We start from the raw sequence: 19,583 nt of genomic DNA on the forward strand, positions 1-19,583 counted from the left end.
CAAAACCCCAGCAAAAGCAACTGTCCGAGTCCAACATTACCCCCCCAGTCCAAAGCAAAGTCCGAGTCCAGCATAACAGCCCCCAGTCAAAGCAACCCCGCAAAAGAAAACAAACTGCCTTCTTCTTTCTCAGAGAAGCTTTCTCCATCTTTTTTCCGTATGCTGTTTTCTGTCCTTTGTCTTTTCGCTTTTTAATTCATCCAGATCTCTTCCTCCCCAGCCCCAGGTTACCTCACCCAAGGAGAGAAGAAACATTTCATTAATAGACGCGCACATACACACTTCATACCAAACCTGACAAAGAAAACTCTGGTCCATCGCCCAAAAAGAAACATTATAGCCACCTGGCTTACGCACATCTATCTAAATCACACACATTTTTTTATTTATTTATTTTATAATTTTTTTATTTCATTTTTTTTTTTCACAGCAAATACAACTATAAACACCCTCCCACCACAACCCCCCATACCCCCCCCCCCCCCCACACACACACACACACACAGAATACAAAAATAAGCTCACTTTTTCTGAGGAACTCATAACCTCTTGCTTAAAAGACAGGTGCATTAACCCTGTAAGCCACAGGATCATCACCTTATACCTGCAAAACAAAAATCTGATAGTGAAAAGCCCCAGCCCGCCACCGGGAAACCGGAGATGACAGGCTTCTACCCTAGCAATCCTTACTCTACCAGCCGTCCCTACCTGTCTAGACATCTGCCCCTATTTTTCTACCTACCTTTCCCTGTCTCTCCCTGCCTGACCCTACTACCCTACCTAACTGTCCCTGGGCTGTCCCTGTCCTGTCCCTAACTATCTACCTGTCCCTACTGAGGCTATCTACCTGTCCCTACCATTTACCTGCTTATCTAAGCCCTAGGTACATTAAATGAGAACCCTCTCCAGAGAAGAGAGGCCCTCGCTGCACCTAGCCTGTCATACTCCAGAGAGCGCACCTTCACCAGGCCACCCAGAATGCTCCTAACAACCTCGTCCCGGGGGAGGATTTTCTGCTGAGTTGACACTAAGCACCGTGCGTTCCACGTGTAAAACCTGACGACTAATTTGACTAGAAATAAAGTGCCCCGATCTCGGCCACCCAGGGATCCGAATGCCCCATACGCCCACTCCGCATAGGAAAGGTGTGCCAGCCGAGGCCAGCCTATGGAAGCACCCACCCTGTTGTAGACCCCTGTATTAAAAGGACACTGAAGGAGGAAGTGCTCCATGCTTTCCAGCGTGTCGTAACACCCCTCACGGGGACAACCCCGATCATTGGAGTTCCTACACTTCAGGTTGTCCCTTACGTACAGTTTCCCATGGAAGCAGCGCCAAGCCAAGTCCCAAAACTTCAAGGGGACCCGTGTAGAATTCAATAACCTCAGCTCACCCTCGAGATCCCAACTTGGGCAATCTTTGAGCACCAGAGGCTTCTGGAAATGGGTCAACAGGACCCTCCTGTCAAGGAATTTCCTCGACATGGTCCTGATCGCCCACATTCCCAGACCCCACCGGCGGATCACCTTCAGAACCGGGGTAGCGTAAGCCGGGAGATGCCCGTGCGGTGTGCGCAGGTCCTTCACTTGCCCTCCTGTCTCCCATTCCTGGAAGAAGGGCCGAAGCAATCCCCTGCAGGAGAATACTCACGGAGGAGCCCTCTCTGACCAGAGGTTGGCAATGTTAGTCTTGACAAAAGTGTTTATTAGAAACACCACTAGGTTGACCATACCCAACCCTCCTAGTCTCCTTGTGCGATATGTGACCTCCCGCTTGACTAGGTTCAGCCTATTTCCCCATAACATCTGGAAAAACAGGCTGTAGACCCGTGTCCAGAGCGGCTCTGGCAACATGCAGACACTGCCCAGGTATATTAACAAGGGTAGCAAAAAACCCTTAACCAGGCTAACCCTTTCCCTCAGGGTCAAAGACCAACCCTTCCATTGGTCCACCTTCTGGGCGGCGATCTTAAGTCTGCCCTCCCAATTTTGCTGGGGGTAGTCCCCAGGGCCAAATTCAATGCCTAGGATTTTTGCCGATGCCTGGGGCTCTGGAAGAGTGTCCGGGAGACCAAAACTAGGGTCTCCCCCTCCCAGCCAGAGACTCTCACACTTTTCCTGATTAATTCTGGACCCAGAAGCCTCCGAGTAGCGATCAACCTCAGACATGACCCACTCCGCCTCCTCACCCGAGGACACGAAAAGGGAGATGTCATTGGCATACGCTACCACCCTCAGAGTGGCTTCCGGGGCCACCTGGTCCATCCTGACTCCCGCCAACGGCCCACGCTCAATCCTCCTTAAAAGGGGATCTATCACGAACACGTATAACAGCGGGCTCAATGGACAGCCCTGGCGGACCCCAGACCCCACCTCAAAAGGGTGGCCAGACCAACCATTCACGAGCAGGAAAGTCTCTGCCCCTGCATACAAGATCTTTAGCCAATTTACAAACCTCCCAGGCAGACCGTACCTCAGAAGGACGGACCAGAGGTACTCATGGTTAACCCGATCAAAAGCCTTCGCCTGGTCTAAGGACAGCAAGTACCCCTTCCAGTGACCTGCCCTGCCCTGCTCCACTGCCTCTCGGACATCGAGCACAGCACTAAACGTACTGCGGCCTGGAACAGAGCAGTGCTGGGCCCCCGAAAGGAGCCGGGGTGCAAACTTCACCAGCCGTTTGAACAGCACCTTTGCCAGAACCTTCCGGTCTGTATTGAGAAGCGCTATGGGACGCCAATTCTCAATACGGGACGGGTCCTTACCCTTTCACAGGATAATCAGGGCAGACTGCCTCATCGACTGTGAAACAGCGCCCGAGGAGAGACACTCGTTAAACACCTCAGTCAAGAGAGGGACCAAGGAGTCCCTAAAGGTCTTATAAAACTCGGATGTTAAGCCATCCGGACCTGGCGATTTCTTAGGCCGAATCCCATCAATGGCCAGTCGCACTTCCTCTTCCCTGATTGGTTCTGTCAAAACGTGAAGTGAGGGGTCATCCCCTGGCTCAGGGATGGCCTCGGCCAGGAAAGCCGACATCACGTTCCGATCCAGATCCCTCTTCCCCAAGAGGTGTGAGTAGAAAGATCTGATCACCTCCAGGATCCCTGATTTGGATCTTTTCAGGGAACCCGTATTGTCGACCAAACCTGTCACCACCTTACAACTCACTGACATCTTACAGTTTCTGTAGGGGTCAGGCGAGCGGTACCTCCCGAAATCCCTCTCAAAAACCAAAGATGTGTGCCTATCGTACTGACACCTCTTGAGTAAAGAGATCTCCTCACGGTCACCTCCAGCCGAGACGAGATGTTCGAGTTTCCTCCTCAGTTCCTGACACAGGCGGTACCTGCTCAGGCTCCTGAGGCTCGAGAGCTGGCGGAAGAAACTCGCAACCCAATCTTTGAACATCTCCCACCACTCTGACTTATCGCTACAGAGATCCAAAAGCGGTACCTGGCTCTGAAGAAAGTCCTCAAAGGATTGTCTTATCTCTGCTTCTTCCAAGAGGGACGAATTCAGCTTCCATAGTCCCCTTCCCATCCGAGGGGTTTCTGAAACATTCAGAGAAAAAGAAATCAGACAGTGATCGGAGAACTCCACCTCAACAACGGACACTGCTGAAGAGATGGCTTCCTCCTTTAAAAAAACCCAGTCTATCCTAGACCTACAATTACCTCTATGAAAGGTGAAACCACAGTGACCTGGGGTGTGCCGGATGTGGACATCCACCAGGCAAGCATCACTAGTTATGCTATTAAGAGTATTACTATCATAAGCCAGCCGGTCAATGGAGCCTCCCCTATCACGAAGCCTTGTGACGGTGTTAAAGTCACCTCCAAAGACCACCTGCCGACTCGTAAAAAGATAGAGCTTAATCTTCAGGAAGAGACATTTACGGTCCCACTTTGACTGCGGACCATAGATGTTAATGAGCCGAAGCTCCTGTCCCCTCATGAAGACGTCTAAGACCAGGCACCTCCCCATTTCTACCTCGATAACTCTCCGGCATTCAACCGATGCAGTCTTAAAAAGGACTGCCACCCCGCTACACGGCTCGGCCGCAAGAGACCAGTATGAAGACCCGCACCTCCACTCGCTCTTCGCCTTGCGTATGGCCCCCATATCCGTAAGCCTGGTCTCCTGCAAAAACAAAATTTCAGCCTCAAATCGGGTGAGAAAATCAAAGGCCGCAAATCTAGCCGCATCAGACTTTATACTAGCGACATTAATGGTCGCTAGAGTCAACGGGGTGGGAGCTGCCATCATGAGTGATCGAGTTAGATGGCCTTTTTCTTCACCCCACCCTTTTTCTTAGCCCGCTCATCTCCGGACGATTAAAGCCCCCTCTTTTCTTTTCAGAGAGACAGAGGTATCCATCCCTCCCACCTCTTTCTCATCTCCGGACCCAGGGTCGTCCCCACCTCCCGAGGAAGACACACCCCCTGGAGAAGGGACTCCCCCGCCTCCCAAAGGCCCTCCCGATGTTACCACCGGAACCTCACCCCCGACTCCCATCTCAGCAGGATCGTCAAGGGCTTGGAACCGGTTGGAGAGGGGGATCAGAGGGGAGTTGGTGGGACCTTCCTTAGGCACCTTGGTCAGGGAAGAAGATTTTCCACCTTTTTTCTTTTTTTTTTACTTTTGGCACTCTTGGTACCCTTGTCACCCATTTCTTTTGGCTGTTCCCCTCCATCCTCATCAAAACTTTCATATTGAGAGGCATCTGAGAGATCAGCCACTTCCTCATTCTCCATCCGTCTGATCTCCTCATTCACCGCTTCCTCCCCCGGGGCCTCAGTGACATGGGCCGTCGCCTCGGAGGAGGGGGCAGCCATTACCCCAGTTTCCCGAGGCTCCTCCTGCCCCCTGACCTCCTGACGCCTTGCCTGCCTCCGCTGGTAAGAGGGTTCCCTAGCCCTGCCATTCCTCATCGGCCCCTCAGCTCCTCCCCCGCTACCACCTCCAACCTCTGCAGAAGTTGCACCGCCAGGAACTTCCTCACGGCTCCCCTCCGCCCAGCTGGCCATGGCATTAGAGAAGGAACGAGGGCAGCGGCTGAACGGGTGACCTAGATCACCACACAGGTGACATCGAATGACACCACAGGATGCGGCGAAGTGACCTACCTCGCCACACAAGGCACATTTCTGCACCTTGCAGCCCGCACTGAAGTGGCGAGGATCACCGCACCTGTGGCATACCTTCGGCTGCCCCTGGTAGAAGACCAGAATCCGATCCCTTCCCAGAAAAGCCGAGGAAGGTATGTGGGTGTCAGTGCCCCCTGAACGCTTCAACTTTACCATGAAGGTCCAGCCTCCTGACCAGATACCAAAATCGTCCCGGTTCTTCTTCGGGACCTCCACAACCTCGCCATACCGTCTCAACCAGGTCATTATGTCAACGCCAGAAAGACTCATTACATGTTAAAATGGTCACTTTCTTCGGCCCACTTTGGCGAGAAATTGCTTCCACGGCGAAACCTCGCCAGCCGGGCTCCTCTTTTACCAGCTCATAATTTGACCAAAAGAGCTCCAAGCCCTCCGGCCGAACAAAGCTGATATAAAAGGTGGAGGTCCCAAAAGGATGTATCAGAGCAAAGATGTCAATAGCCCTGAAGTCCATCTTCATGAGGAGCTTCACCATATTTGTCCTGGATGGACACGCTTCATCGCCCCTCCAGCGAAGACGAACCACATTTCTCCTGGAGACCCCCTGCCCGGCTGTCGGGAGGGACCACACTGTCTCCCCCCCCCCTTTTCTCTTGGAAGGCAGCTAGACCAAACTTATCTAGCCAGTAGGACAACGCCACCTCTCTTCCCTCTACATTGATCGTCCGCTCCCCTTTTTTGAGGGCCTCCAGGAAACGGCGGCGAAAAGCTTCATTCCCTGGGTCCGGAGATGAGGAAGACCCCTGTGGAACCCCAGCGGCAGCAGCCGCATAACTAATGGCGGCTACAGGTGAGGGGGACGATGGACCAGCCCCTATATTCCCTGAACCCTCAACCACAGTCAACCATCTCCACCTCACTTACCTCAGCCTCACCAGTTTCATTAGAAGTCCCCACGCTGGCACCATTCACACCAACCATACCTCCAGCAGAAACTGCCCCTGACCCATCACCATTATCACCATCACACACACTATTCACACCACTTGCACCACTTCCATTATTATTTACATTTTTGCTTGCATTTTTTTTCCTGCTCTCTGCTGGGGTTGTTGCTGTTTGCAGTGCAGCTGTCCCTTTAAGATTGATACTGCAGGGTTTGATTACCACACCCTGCTTTTCAGCAGAGCATGTGCTGGCAGCTGCAGACTGTTGCTCCAGCCTCTCCTGCAGACCATCTCCACGCTCCTGTGTGCACTTCACCGCCGGGTCCCCCACAGATACAGGTGACACACATGCAGAGGACCCCGGCGGTGCGACTTTCTCCGGCGAGGATGCAGTCCGGGCCGGTATTACCGCAGCCACTACAGCTGCACCCGAGTTGATAACCGGTGCCGGGGTCCCGGACTTTGACCCAGCATCGGATCTGCATGTGGGGGACCCCGACACCACAGCACACGCCGCCGATGATGCGGCCCCGGCTGACAGCGCACCACCAACACTGCGGGGAGCAGTGACCACCGGCAAGGTACCCACAGCCCCTACCCCCCGAGCGTCAGCGGGTGCAGCAGGCACCAGGCCGTCCCCCGTTTCCACAGAGGATCGGGCCTGGACACCTCCACAGGTTTTATTACTGCCCGCCACAGGGCCACACTCCAGACCATGCACACTGTCCGGCTTTGCAGCCGCATGCCCACTCTCGCCCCCTCTGCTACCGCCAGCAGAGACGGCGACCTGCGCCATATGACTTGTACTCTCCCCGCTCCCTCGCACCGGACCCACTGCAGGTCCCGGGCCGGGGTGGGTAGCGGGCTCCACACAGCGGGACCGGGGGGTCCCAGGAAGGGGGACAAACACCAACCTCTCCTCCGATGTTTTCTTCCTTTTCTTTTTCCCCCTCCCGGTTGCCTCGTCCCCGCACACCTCATCCCCAAACTTCAGGTGGGCATAATTTACTGGGGACTCTAGCTGACGGATCTGCTGCAAGACGAGAAACCCCCACTGCTGCTATCGCTGCTTCTATCATCCGCATCACCCCCATCATCCTCTGCAATGCTATTGTCTGATGGGAGTGGGACCTGCACTGGATCTATCCCGCTGTGTGTGGCCTGGAGATCACTTACCAAGCCCCCAGGTGGGTACGGTGCCTCCTCCATCTCCTCATGGTCCACCTCCTCCACCTGGGTCGGACGCCGAGACCCCTCTGGCTCCTTTGCAGCAGCCATGTTGTGGAATCGGTCCTCGTTCTCCAGCTTTTCCCGGAAGGGCCCGCTGTTGTTTAATATCGCCGCTCTCCGGGCTTCCATGCCCTCAATGCAGATCCCCAGACTGGATATCCTGGCTGTTAGGGCAGACTTCTCTGTGCGGGAGGCGCTGTCTGCAGCTTGCCTCACCTCCTTCATCTCCTCCCGGAGTCTCCTGAGGGTCTTCCCGGCCTCCTCATACTCGCTGAGGTACGTATGGACGCGGGAGCCATAGCTGGTAACCGGCTCCCGTGCGGCCCTAGTGCCCCAATCCTTCGGCACCGGCGCCGCTGCACCTCTGCGAGTACTCCGCTCACCTCCGGGAGGAGACACCGCAGTGGCCCTCGCCTCAGCCTTAGGGGCTTTGCAGCCCTCCTGGGTCTTCCTGAGCTCCACCATGTTCTGGGCCTTGCCGGATCTGGTGACCCTCTTTGCCGGTAGCGATGAGCTCCCACCCCTCGCCGGCTTAGACCGAGGGGTGGGAGACGGGGACTCAGCCCCACAGTCCATCCAATACACCCCTCTCTTTCCTGGGTCAGAGAGGGGGGGAATTACTGGGTGAAAAACTGGTGACTCTCCTGGAGCAAACAAACCAGCACCTTCCTCCACAGACTACAAGCGCCTAGTGGTGACTGTATAAATCTGTAGGTAGAGAGCTCCTCCTAGTGGTGGCTGTATAAATCTGTATGTAGTGAGCTCTCTCTAGTGGTGGCTGTATAAATATGTATGTAGTGAACTCCCTCTAGTGGTGGCTGTATAAATCTGTAGGTAGAGAGCTCCTCCTAGTGGTGGCTGTATAAATCTGTATGTAGTGAGCTCTCTCTAGTGGTGGCTGTATAAATCTGTAGGTAGTGAACTCCCTCTAGTGGTGGCTGTATAAATCTGTATGTAGGGGGCGTGGCCTGAGTGTCCATGTGAACGGACGTGCGGCTGAGAGCTCCCGCGGCCGTACATTAAAGAATCCTGCAGAGCCGCCGCTGATCGGTTCCTGAGGGGGCTTACCGGCTGCGGGGAGACTTGGAGAGTCTGGCGGTGCAAAGCGGTAGCGCTGGAACCGGAGACCATGACTAGGAGAAGGCAGAAGGACGCGGGAGCCGGAGATGCAGGCGCAATCCAAGATGGCGCCGATACAAGGGAGAAGGTGGATAAGGAGAACGCCGCATGTAGGAAGCGCATGGAGGTGGCGGCAAAGCTCCAGCAGTTTGCGAGAGCGGAGGCCGCAGAGGAGGGAGCCGGAGCTGATACCGAAGAGGAGGAGGAGGAGAAGGAGGAGAGCCCAGCAGGAAAGCATGAGGTACAACAGGGGAGAAAGGAGAGTAAAATGGCGGTGGCAGAAGGGGGACCCGAGGAAATGGCGCCAGAAGCTGAGCCTACCCTAAGAGACGTTTTTGCGCTAGTCTCTTCATGTAAACAGTCTCTGACCTTACAGATACAGGAGGTTAAGGGGGGCACAGCCCAGATAAACGCAGCCATGCAGAAGATTGACAAACGTGTGGGGGAGGTAGAGGAGAGAGTGAGCACTGCAGAAGACCATATAGTGCAGCTACAAAAAGCAGAGAAAAAGTTCACTCAAGCAATAGCTGAATTGGCTGCTAAAAATGAGGACCTTGAGAACAGGTCCAGAAGAAATAATATTCACATAGTGGGCATCCCTGAAAAAGCAGAAGGGAGGAATCCAACTGAATATATTGAAAAATGGCTGTTAGAGACTTTTGGAGATATGGCGCTAACAAAAGTGTTCGCGGTAGAGAGAGCCCATAGGGTCCCGCCGAAACCACCTGTCCCTGGAGCGAATCCCCGTACCATGCTCGCCAAAATCCTAAATTATAGAGACAGAGACATTATCCTGAGGAAGGCTAGAAACATGACGGATCTGACAGTTGAAGGCCAAAAGATTGCTATCTACCCGGACTATTCTACTCTGGTGCAGAAACAACGGATGATGTTCACGGGTATCAAGAGACGGCTGAGGGAGTTGGGAGTGCAGTACTCCATGATGTTTCCAGCAAGACTGAGGGTGGTGGCGTTTGAAAAAATTCACTTTTTTCAGAAGCCGGAGGAGGCTACCCAGTGGATCGATATTAATGCTAAAAACCTTAAAGGAAAAGGAGACTGAAACTGTGGGAAGAGTCTGATCTTGGTTACTTATCTGTCAGTTGGCAAAGAGTCATGTGATTGACAACTCAGGGGGTATGGGTGGTGAAGAAGGGAGCTGGATTGTATTCAGTTAAAGTGATGTTGTAATGGCTGTTGGGAAAGGGGAAGGGTAAGCGGCATATTATAAGTGTTTGCAGGCTTCTTGCATGTATTGACAATTCCATGTCCTTTTTTTTTTACAATTTTGAGATATGTTGTTTTTCAAAAAGCATAGAATCCTGTAATGTACGGTGGTGGGAGGAGGGTTGGGAAGGTAATGCCAAACGGAGTGTTCGCTATGGGCGATGATGCCCCACTCTTGAAAAGAGGTGGAATGGTTAGATGTGAGGGGGGATGGGTGGGAGGGGGTGTTGGGGGGGGGGGGGGAGGGAAGTTAGACAGCTCGTGCTCAAGAATGATGATACTCTTAGTGAAGATGAGTCAATTGATGGGGACCCGTTTTAAGATTTTGTGCTGGAATGTGAGAGGCCTAGGGGAAAAATCCAGACGAGCCGCGAGTTTGCAAGAGATCAACAGGCCTCAATGATATGCTTGCTGGAGACACATTTGGTAAGGGAAAAGGTGGATGTCTTAAATAGACGTTGGATCCAGAGGGGATATCATTCTACCTTCTCCACGTATGCCAGAGGAGTCTCAATCTTGGTCCCAGCGGGAGTTCAGTATGAGGAGGTGAAGGTATATGTGGACGTGGAGGGACAGTACGTACTAATATGGTGTATATTGTATGGAGTGATGTTGTGTGTTGCCGCGATGTATATTCCGCCCCCCTACTCTGGCAGGAAGATTAGAGAAGTAATGGAGCGAGTGGAAAGATGGGGGCCGACACCGTTGATGATTATCGGAGCCCTAAATAATATCTGTGATGAATATTGGGACAAAAATAAAAACACCCAGAATAGGTCGGAGGGGCACATCACAACATTTGGCACCTATATACAGGAGATAGGTTTGATTGATCTTTGGAGGGTCAGACATATTGGAGAGAGAGGGTACTCATGTTATTCACCAGCGCATGCCACGCTCTCTAGGATTGATATGGCTCTGGGTAACAGGATTTTGGACACATTGGTTGGGGAGGTGAGATATCTGCCAAGGGCCTTGTCGGACCATAGTCCAATTGAAGTAGAGGTTAGATTGGAGGGGGCTCACTCGACAAGTGGGAGAGAATGGAAGATTCACCCTAATTGGCTACAGAGTATTGTATTGGAAAGTATAGGTCGGGAGGTGGCGGAATTCTTTGTCTTAAATGATGGAAGCACAGACGCTCTTACGATTTGGGATGCAATGAAGGCGTATCTGAGAGGACTACTGTTTAGGGACATTAGTAGGTGTAAGCGGAGGATGAGGGAGGCAGAAAAGGCGGCAGTGGAGGAGTTGAAGGAGGCAGAGGATGGAATGGCTACACTGGGAACTCCCAAAGCAGGGAAAAGGATGAAAAATGCACAAAATCATTTGGAAAAAATTCTGTTGGACAAAGCTGAGAGGAAGCGGGAATTTCAAAGAGTGCTGTTTTATCAGGAGGGGGAAACAGTGGGACATATGCTGTCGTTGATGGCTGCTGCTCAGAGAGGTTCTTCATACATACATTCACTGGAACCTGTAAGCGGAAGTAGAATAACGGAAACACCTGAGATTTTGAGGGCTTTTGCGGACTTCTATGCAGACTTATATTCCTCCCGGTTTGGTGAATCGGTCGAGGATACATTGACTTTCTTGGAAGGTCTGGATCTGCCGAGACTGAATGAGGCAGATAGGGAGAGCCTTGAGGCCCCTATCACTGAGGAGGAACTGAGTCGTGCATTAATGTCCATGGCTAATGGGAAGGCGCCTGGGGTTGATGGGCTACCCGCTGAGGTCTATAAAGGCCTGGCAGAAGTGCTGATTCCTAGATTAAAAATGGTACTGGAGGAAGCTAGGTCCTGTGGGTGCTTGCCAGCCTCTATGAGAGAGGCCATAATAGTGGTTATTCCAAAGGAGGATAAGGATTTGGGGAAACCGGAGTCATACCGCCCAATTTCTTTACTAACTATTGATGTCAAACTTCTGGCCAAGGTGTTGGCTCTCCGTCTTTCTAGTGTCATTACGAGTCTGGTGCACTCGGACCAATCTGGCTTCATGCCTGATAGGTCAACGGCGATTAACTTGCGGAGGTTATATGTTAATTTACAGGTGAAGTCTGACAACTGTGGTCGAAGAGTGATTGTGTCGCTAGATGCTCATAAGGCGTTTGACAGTGTTGAGTGGGGATATCTTTGGCAGGTGTTGGAATGTATGGGGTTTGGTCCGCAGTTTGTGGCCTGGATAAAGCTGTTGTATTCATTACCGACGGCCAGAATTAGAGTGAACGGGGAGTTGTCTCGACCTATAGGGCTGGCTAGGGGTACTAGGCAGGGATGCCCGCTTTCACCTCTCCTGTTTGCCTTGGCTGTAGAGCCTCTTGCTGCTAAGATTCGGCAATCTGATGGGGTCCCTGGGTTTAGGTATGGGGAAATTGAGGAAAAGATAGTGCTATATGCAGATGACGTTTTGCTGTTTCTGGCTGATCCGGACGATTCACTGAGAGGGGCCATTGAAATTGTTGAAAGATTTGGTACCGTATCGGGACTAACAATTAACTGGGGTAAATCGGTTCTCTTTAGGGTGGATGAAGTAGGAGAGAATGTGAGTGAGGCTGTTGGGGATGAGAGGCTTAAGGTGGTATCTCAATTTAAATACCTTGGAATATGGATTTCGGTGCCAATTGGGGAGTTCCTACAGAGAAATTTGACTCCTGTTATGGGAGTACTCAAGGCGAAGGTCGATGCCTGGAATAAGCTACATCTATCGGTGGTCGGTAGGGTTAATCTTATTAAAATGGTCCTGATGCCTAAAATTCTATATGTTCTACATAATGCGCCAATTTGGATCCCTCGGGGGAAGTTCCAGCAGATTAATGCCCTCTTTAGAAATTTGATATGGGGGAGACACTATCCACGTATTAGCCTGGAGACGCTTCAGCGACCCAAGGATGGTGGTTTGGCTTTGCCCAACCCGGAAATATATTTTCTTGCAGCCCAGAGCCAGCATTTGAAGGGCTGGGCGCGAGAGGCGTCATCCAGTGCAGTACAACACCTAATGGAAGGGGTGACAGGCCGACGGCCGGTGGTTGAATGTTTGGAAGACGGCTCCTTGGGAGCTTTAGGGAAATTATATCCAACCCTGTTCCTGATTCGTAAATTATGGAATAGATTGAGGCAGATTCGGGGGGTTACAGGGCTGACTAAATTTACACCGATATGGTCTAACAATAATTTAAAGGAATTTGAGGCTCTGGGAGGACTGATGGAGTGGCAGACTAAAGGAATTTGCTTTGTTCACCAGATAATCCAACAACGAGCATTAAAACCCTTCTCCCAATTGCAGGTAGAGTTTGGTCGGAGATCCACAGGGGAATATCAGTATGCGCAGATGAGACATGCCTTTGGAGTTCAAAATAAGAAAGCTGACATCAGGATCCAAGGGGATATAGTTTTGGAGCATGTGTGTGGAGACGGGACTACAAGGGGAGTTATCTCTACCCTGTATAAGGACCTTATGCACACGTTTTTACTAGATTTCCCTATAAAGGCGAGAGCTAAATGGGAGAGAGACGTGGGGCAGATAGAGAATGAAACCTGGGAATCGGTGATGGAGTGGGTTCCGCGACTATCCTTGAGTGAACCATACAGGCTCTCGCACCTATATATTTTACACAGAGTATATAAATCTCCGGAAGTGCTACACAAAGCGGGATTGCGTGCTAACTCTGAGTGCCCGAGGTGTGCGAGTGAGAACGCAGGAATATACCACATGATGTGGACGTGTCCTAGGCTGGCTGCTTTTTGGGTGGTGGTTTTGAGCAGAGTAGAAGGTGCGTATAAGTGCAGAGTTCCAAGAGAGCCGATAATATGCTTGTTGGGATATGTGGAAGAAATTGGAGTAGACAACTCCTGGAAGATTGCAATTGCTAGGTTACTATATATGGCTAGAAAAGTGATAGCACGGAACTGGATAAAGGCAGAACCACCTGCGAGGAGGGAATTTCTCCAATATGTTCAACATGGTCTAAAACTGGAAAAAGGGGTGTACAAAAAAAGGGGAAAATTAGAAACGTTTAATAAAATGTGGTCTCCATGGCTTGAGATGGATTGAGGAGTAATAAAAGTCGGGAATCTTATGACTCGGATAGGGGTAATTTACCTGGGGCAGGGATGGTCTCAGGGGAGTATAGATTGAGAATGAGCTGTCTTATGGGGGGGGAGGGCTGTTGGGGATATGTTGGGGTTTATTAAAATAAAGAAAATGTGTATGTAACATGTTGCAATGTAAATGGTAATATGATGTTCTTCTTTTGTATATTGTTAATAAAAATCTATTTAAATAAAAATAAATAAATCTGTATGTAGTGCGCTCCTCCTAGTGGTGGCTGTATAAATCTGTAGGTAGAGAGCTCCTCCTAGTGGTGGCTGTATAAATCTGTAGGTAGTGAGCTCCCTCTAGTGGTGGCTGTATAAATCTGTATGTAGTGAGCTCCCTCTAGTGGTGGCTGTATAAATCTGTATGTAGTGAGCTCCCTCTAGTGGTGGCTGTATAAATCTGTATGTAGTGAGCTCCCTCTAGTGGTGACTGTATAAATCTGTATGTAGAGAGCTCCTCCTAGTGGTGGCTGTATAAATCTGTAGGTAGTGAGCTCCCTCTAGTGGTGGCTATATAAATCGGTATGTAGTGAGCTCCCCCTAGAAGTGGCTGTATAAATCTGTATGTAGTGAGCTCCTCCTAGTGATGGCTGTATAAATCTGTATGTAGTGAGCTCCCTCTAGTGGTGACTGTATAAATCTGTATGTAGTGATCTCCCTCTAGTGGTGGCTGTATAAATCTGTATGTAGTGAGCTCCCTCTAGTGGTGACTGTATAAATCTGTATGTAGAGAGCTCCTCCTAGTGGTGGCTGTATAAATCTGTATGTAGTGAGCTCCCTGTAGTGGTGGCTGTATAAATCTGTATGTAGTGAGCTCCCACTAGTGGTGACGGTATAAAATCGGTATGTAGTGAGCTCCCTCTAGTTATGACCGTATAAATGTGTATACAGTTAGTTCATCTAGTGGTGACTGTATAAATCTGTGGGTCGTTAATTCCCTTTAGTGGAGACTGTATACATTTTGGAGATCGTGAGCTCCCCCTAGTGGTGGCTGCTGACACACAAAACGCCATCATTTAATTCTATACCAGTGAAATGACTTTGATCTGTTGGGTCATTGCTCATTCACTCCTGGTAACTAGTTCCATTAATCTTACACTGTACTAATTTAAATACTACCATGTTCCGGTGCTGAGCGAGACAGAGCTTTGCCCTTTACGGTGCGAGTTTACATTAAGTCTATTCACTTTGTCTATTTTGTTAATTAATTACACTTTCGTGTTTCTCCAGCAATCTGTCTGCAGAAGTGTAAGAATGGGGGCGACTGTATCGGCCCAAATACCTGCCAGTGCCCGGCGGAGTGGGAAGGGGCTCAGTGCCAGACGCGTAAGTGATACTCCCCCGCACGGTGACTGCTTACATACTCAGAATGTTTCCCCCATTACTGCATTTAATGACTTTTTACTATTTACTCAGCCGTCTGCAATTACAAATGTTTGTACGGAGGGCGCTGCACGGCCCCCAATGTGTGTTCCTGTCGCACCGGCCATACTGGAGTCACATGTGGACAGAGATTACAGGTAACCGAGCGTCTGCACGGAGCGGCATCGGGGGCTGTGCTGTCTAAGAACACTAAAGACCCCCATATCTGTACACCTATGGCAGATTACAATACATTATTGCCGTTAATATATCAAGCGATCGCAGGTTCAAGTCCCCGGGTGGGATCAGTAAGACGTTGAAAAAAAAAGAAAAATAATTTCAAACAATAAAAAATATAATTTCATTCCCCATTTCACTTGGGGATTCCTTTCCTTTTCCCTACCCTATGTTTATTTCCTTCCCCTTTCTCTCATTTCTACCTGTTTAAAATTGAAAATACCAATAAAAACGTTTGAAAACAATAAAAAATATATAAAAGTTCCGATCTCCCATACTCCTGGCCTTGGAAAGTACAGGTCCTTCTCAAAAAATTAGCATATAGTGTTAAATTTCATTATTTCCCATAATGTAATGATTACAATTAAACTTTCATATATTATAGATTCATTATCCACCAACTGAAATTTGTCAGGTCTTTTATTGTTTTAATACTGATGATTTTGGCATACAACTCCTGATAACCCAAAAAACCTGTCTCAATAAATTAGCATACTTCACCCATCCAATCAAATAAAAGTGTTTTTTAATAACAAACAAAAAAACCATCAAATAATAATGTTCAGTTATGCACTCAATACTTGGTGGGGAATCCTTTGGCAGAAATGACTGCTTCAATGCGGCGTGGCATGGAGGCAATCAGCCTGTGACACTGCTGAGATGTTATGGAGGCCCAGGATGCTTCAATAGCGGCCTTAAGCTCATCCAGAGTGTTGGGTCTTGCGTCTCTCAACTTTCTCTTCACAATATCCCACAGATTCTCTATGGGGTTCAGGTCAGGAGAGTTGGCAGGCCAATTGAGCACAGTAATACCATGGTCAGTAAACCATTTACCAGTGGTTTTGGCACTGTGAGCAGGTGCCAGGTCGTGCTGAAAAATGAAATCTTCATCTCCATAAAGCATTTCAGCCGATGGAAGCATGAAGTGCTCCAAAATCTCCTGATAGCTAGCTGCATTGACCCTGCCCTTGATGAAACACAGTGGCCCAACACCAGCAGCTGACATGGCACCCCACACCATCACTGACTGTGGGTACTTGACACTGGACTTCAGGCATTTTGGCATTTCCTTCTCCCCAGTCTTCCTCCAGACTCTGGCACCTTGATTTCCGAATGACATGCAAAATTTGCTTTCATCAGAAAAAAGTACTTGGGACCACTTAGCAACAGTCCAGTGCTGCTTCTCTGTAGCCCAGGTCAGGCGCCTCTGCCGCTGTTTATGGTTGAAAAGTGGCTTTACCTGGGGAATGCGGCACCTGTAGCCCATTTCCTGCACACGCCTGTGCACGGTGGCTCTGGATGTTTCCACACCAGACTCAGTCCACTGCTTCCTCAGGTTCCCCAAGGTCTGGAATCGGTCCTTCTCCACAATCTTCCTCAGGGTCCGGTCTCCTCTTCTCGTTGTACAGCGTTTTCTGCCACATTGTTTCCTTCCAACAGACTTACCATCGAGGTGCCTTGATACAGCACTCTGGGAACAGCCTATTTGTTGAGAAATGTCTTTCTGGGTCTTACCCTCTTGCTTGAGGGTGTCAATGATGGCCTTCTTGACATCTGTCAGGTCGCTAGTCTTAAGGTACCTTCACACATAACGATATTGTTAACGATATTGTTGCTATTTGTGACGTAGCAACGATATCGTTAATGAAATCGTTATGTGTGACAGCGACCAACGATCAGGCCCCTGCTGGGAGATAGTTGGTCGCTGAATAAAGTCCAGAACTTTATTTCGTCGCTGGACTCCCTGGAGACATCGCTGGATCGGCGTGTGTGACACCGATCCAGCAATGTTTTCACTGGTAACCAGGGTAAACATCGGGTAACTAAGCGCAGGGCCGCGCTTAGTAACCCGATGTTTACCCTGGTTACCATGCTAAAAGTAAAAAAAAAACAAACACTACATACTTACCTACCGCTGTCTGTCCTCCAGCGCTGTGCTCTGCACTCCTCCTGTACTGGCTGTGAGCCGGAAAGCAGAGCGGTGACGTCACCGCTCTGCTTTCCGGCTCACAGACAGTACAGGAGGAGAGCAGAGAAGCAGAGCGCAGCGCTGGAGGACAGACAGCGGTAGGTAAGTATGTAGTGTTTGTTTTTTTTTTTACTTTTAGCATGGTAACCAGGGTAAACATCGGGTAACTAAGCGCGGCCCTGCGCTTAGTTACCCGATGTTTACCCTGGTTACCGGCATCGTTGGTCGCTGGAGAGCGGTCTGTGTGACAGCTCTCCAGCGACCAAACAGCGACGCTGCAGCGATCCGGATCGTTGTCGGTATCGCTGCAGCGTCGCTAAGTGTGACGGCACCTTTACCCATGATGGGGGTTTTGAGTAATGAACCAGGCAGGGAGTTTATAAAAGCCTCAGGTATCTTTTGCATGTGTTTAGAGTTAATTAGTTGATTCAGAAGATTAGGGTAATAGGTCGTTTAGAGAACCTTTTCTTGATATGCTAATTTATTGAGACAGGTTTTTTGGGTTATCAGGAGTTGTATGCCAAAATCATCAGTATTAAAACAATAAAAGACCTGACAAATTTCAGTTGGTGGATAATGAATCTATAATATATGAAAGTTTAATTGTAATCATTACATTATGGGAAATAATGAAATTTAACACTATATGCTAATTTTTTGAGAAGGACCTGTACATAAAATCTAAAAGAAAAGAAAAATATGGAAAAAATAACATATTTGGTATTGCTGTTTGCAGAATTAAAAAATGATCCGAAATGATCCGAAATAAAAAACAAAAATGGCAACATTGCTCTTTTATGTTCACCAAAAAAATAAGAGATCAGAAAATCAGAAAATGGCGATGAGAGTGCTACAAATGGTAATGAAATATCAAGCCCTGATACAATGTGACTGAAACAGAGGGGCCCCAGCAAACCTGTCGCCTAAGGGCCCGGATAGTCCCGGAGCCGCTCTGGCTGAAGGAATCAATATCACCATTACACACTGAATGGGAAACCACTGGGTAAATCTGACAGGGAGAAGGACTTGGGGATCCTAGTTAATGATAAACTTACCTGGAGCAGCCAGTGCCAGGCAGCAGCTGCCAAGGCAAACAGGATCATGGGGTGCATTAAAAGAGGTCTGGATACACATGATGAGAGCATTATACTGCCTCTGTACAAATCCCTAGTTAGACCGCACATGGAGTACTGTGTCCAGTTTTGGGCACCGGTGCTCAGGAAGGATATAATGGAACTAGAGAGAGTACAAAGGAGGGCAACAAAATTAATAAAGGGGATGGGAGAACTACAATACCCAGATAGATTAGCGAAATTAGGATTATTTAGTCTAGAAAAAAGACGACTGAGGGGCGATCTAATAACCATGTATAAGTATATAAGGGGACAATACAAATATCTCGCTGAGGATCTGTTTATACCAAGGAAGGTGACGGGCACAAGGGGGCATTCTTTGCGTCTGGAGGAGAGAAGGTTTTTCCACCAACATAGAAGAGGATTCTTTACTGTTAGGGCAGTGAGAATCTGGAATTGCTTGCCTGAGGAGGTGGTGATGGCAAACTCAGTCGAGGGGTTCAAGAGAGGCCTGGATGTCTTCCTGGAGCAGAACAATATTGTATCATACAATTATTAGGTTCTGTAGAAGGACGTAGATCTGGGTATTTATTATGATGGAATATAGGCTGAACTGGATGGACAAATGGCTTTTTTCGGCCTTACTAACTATGTTACTATGTTTCCATCTTCAGCCGCTGTGAGGATGACTCCGGGGATTTACCGAGAAGTGAAAACTTCAGACATTAATCAATCACAGAACCAAAACTACAGGTGATAGAAGACCCCATGCCGAGGCGAACCGGAGGGCGAGGAGGTCTCAGCAGCTCAGATACAAGAACATCCCCTGCTGAGCGGATATTGTGCGTGTGACGGCACAAAGACGCTGCACTGTAAACCGGTAGATCCAGGAGGACACGGATGTAGCAGAGCTGAACGTGCCGCCCTGCGATACATGTCTGAGTTATAATATAGGTAGATCAGCAGTCCTATGTAAAACTGCCAACAACAAGCGTCACAACACACTCAGCTCTGCTACATCCGCACTTTGTTATTTTCACTGTCGACCACAAAACAATCATTAGTGGGGTTTTTATTATTATTTTTTATAATTGCCATTTACTATTTTCCCTGCAATTTTCCATCAGAAAAATGAGATGTAAATATTTACATAAAATAAAAATATATAATAAATGTTCCGTTTTTTTTTTTTTAACCAAACCGGATCCTGGATGGAAG

At 49.2% G+C, this 19,583-nt stretch overlaps 1 protein-coding gene across 2 annotated transcripts in view; it reads left to right on the forward strand.

The window, feature by feature from the left end:
• VWDE (von Willebrand factor D and EGF domains) overlaps positions 1-19,519 on the forward strand; it is a 94,561-nt gene extending 75,042 nt beyond the window's left edge. The window contains exons 27-29 of one of the 2 annotated variants that reach the window (XM_069729325.1): positions 14,955-15,050; positions 15,141-15,244; positions 19,040-19,519. In XM_069729325.1, the coding sequence (XP_069585426.1) occupies positions 14,955-15,050; positions 15,141-15,244; positions 19,040-19,048 (209 nt within the window). In that variant the 3' untranslated portion in view covers positions 19,049-19,519. The remainder of the gene's footprint in view (positions 1-14,954; positions 15,051-15,140; positions 15,245-19,039) is intronic. The other variant, XM_069729326.1, reaches the window with a different exon arrangement.
• The last annotated feature ends 64 nt before the right edge of the window (positions 19,520-19,583 follow it).

This window comes from Ranitomeya imitator, chromosome 6, assembly GCF_032444005.1.
Source record: "Ranitomeya imitator isolate aRanImi1 chromosome 6, aRanImi1.pri, whole genome shotgun sequence".
Taxonomy (NCBI): domain Eukaryota; kingdom Metazoa; phylum Chordata; class Amphibia; order Anura; family Dendrobatidae; genus Ranitomeya; species Ranitomeya imitator.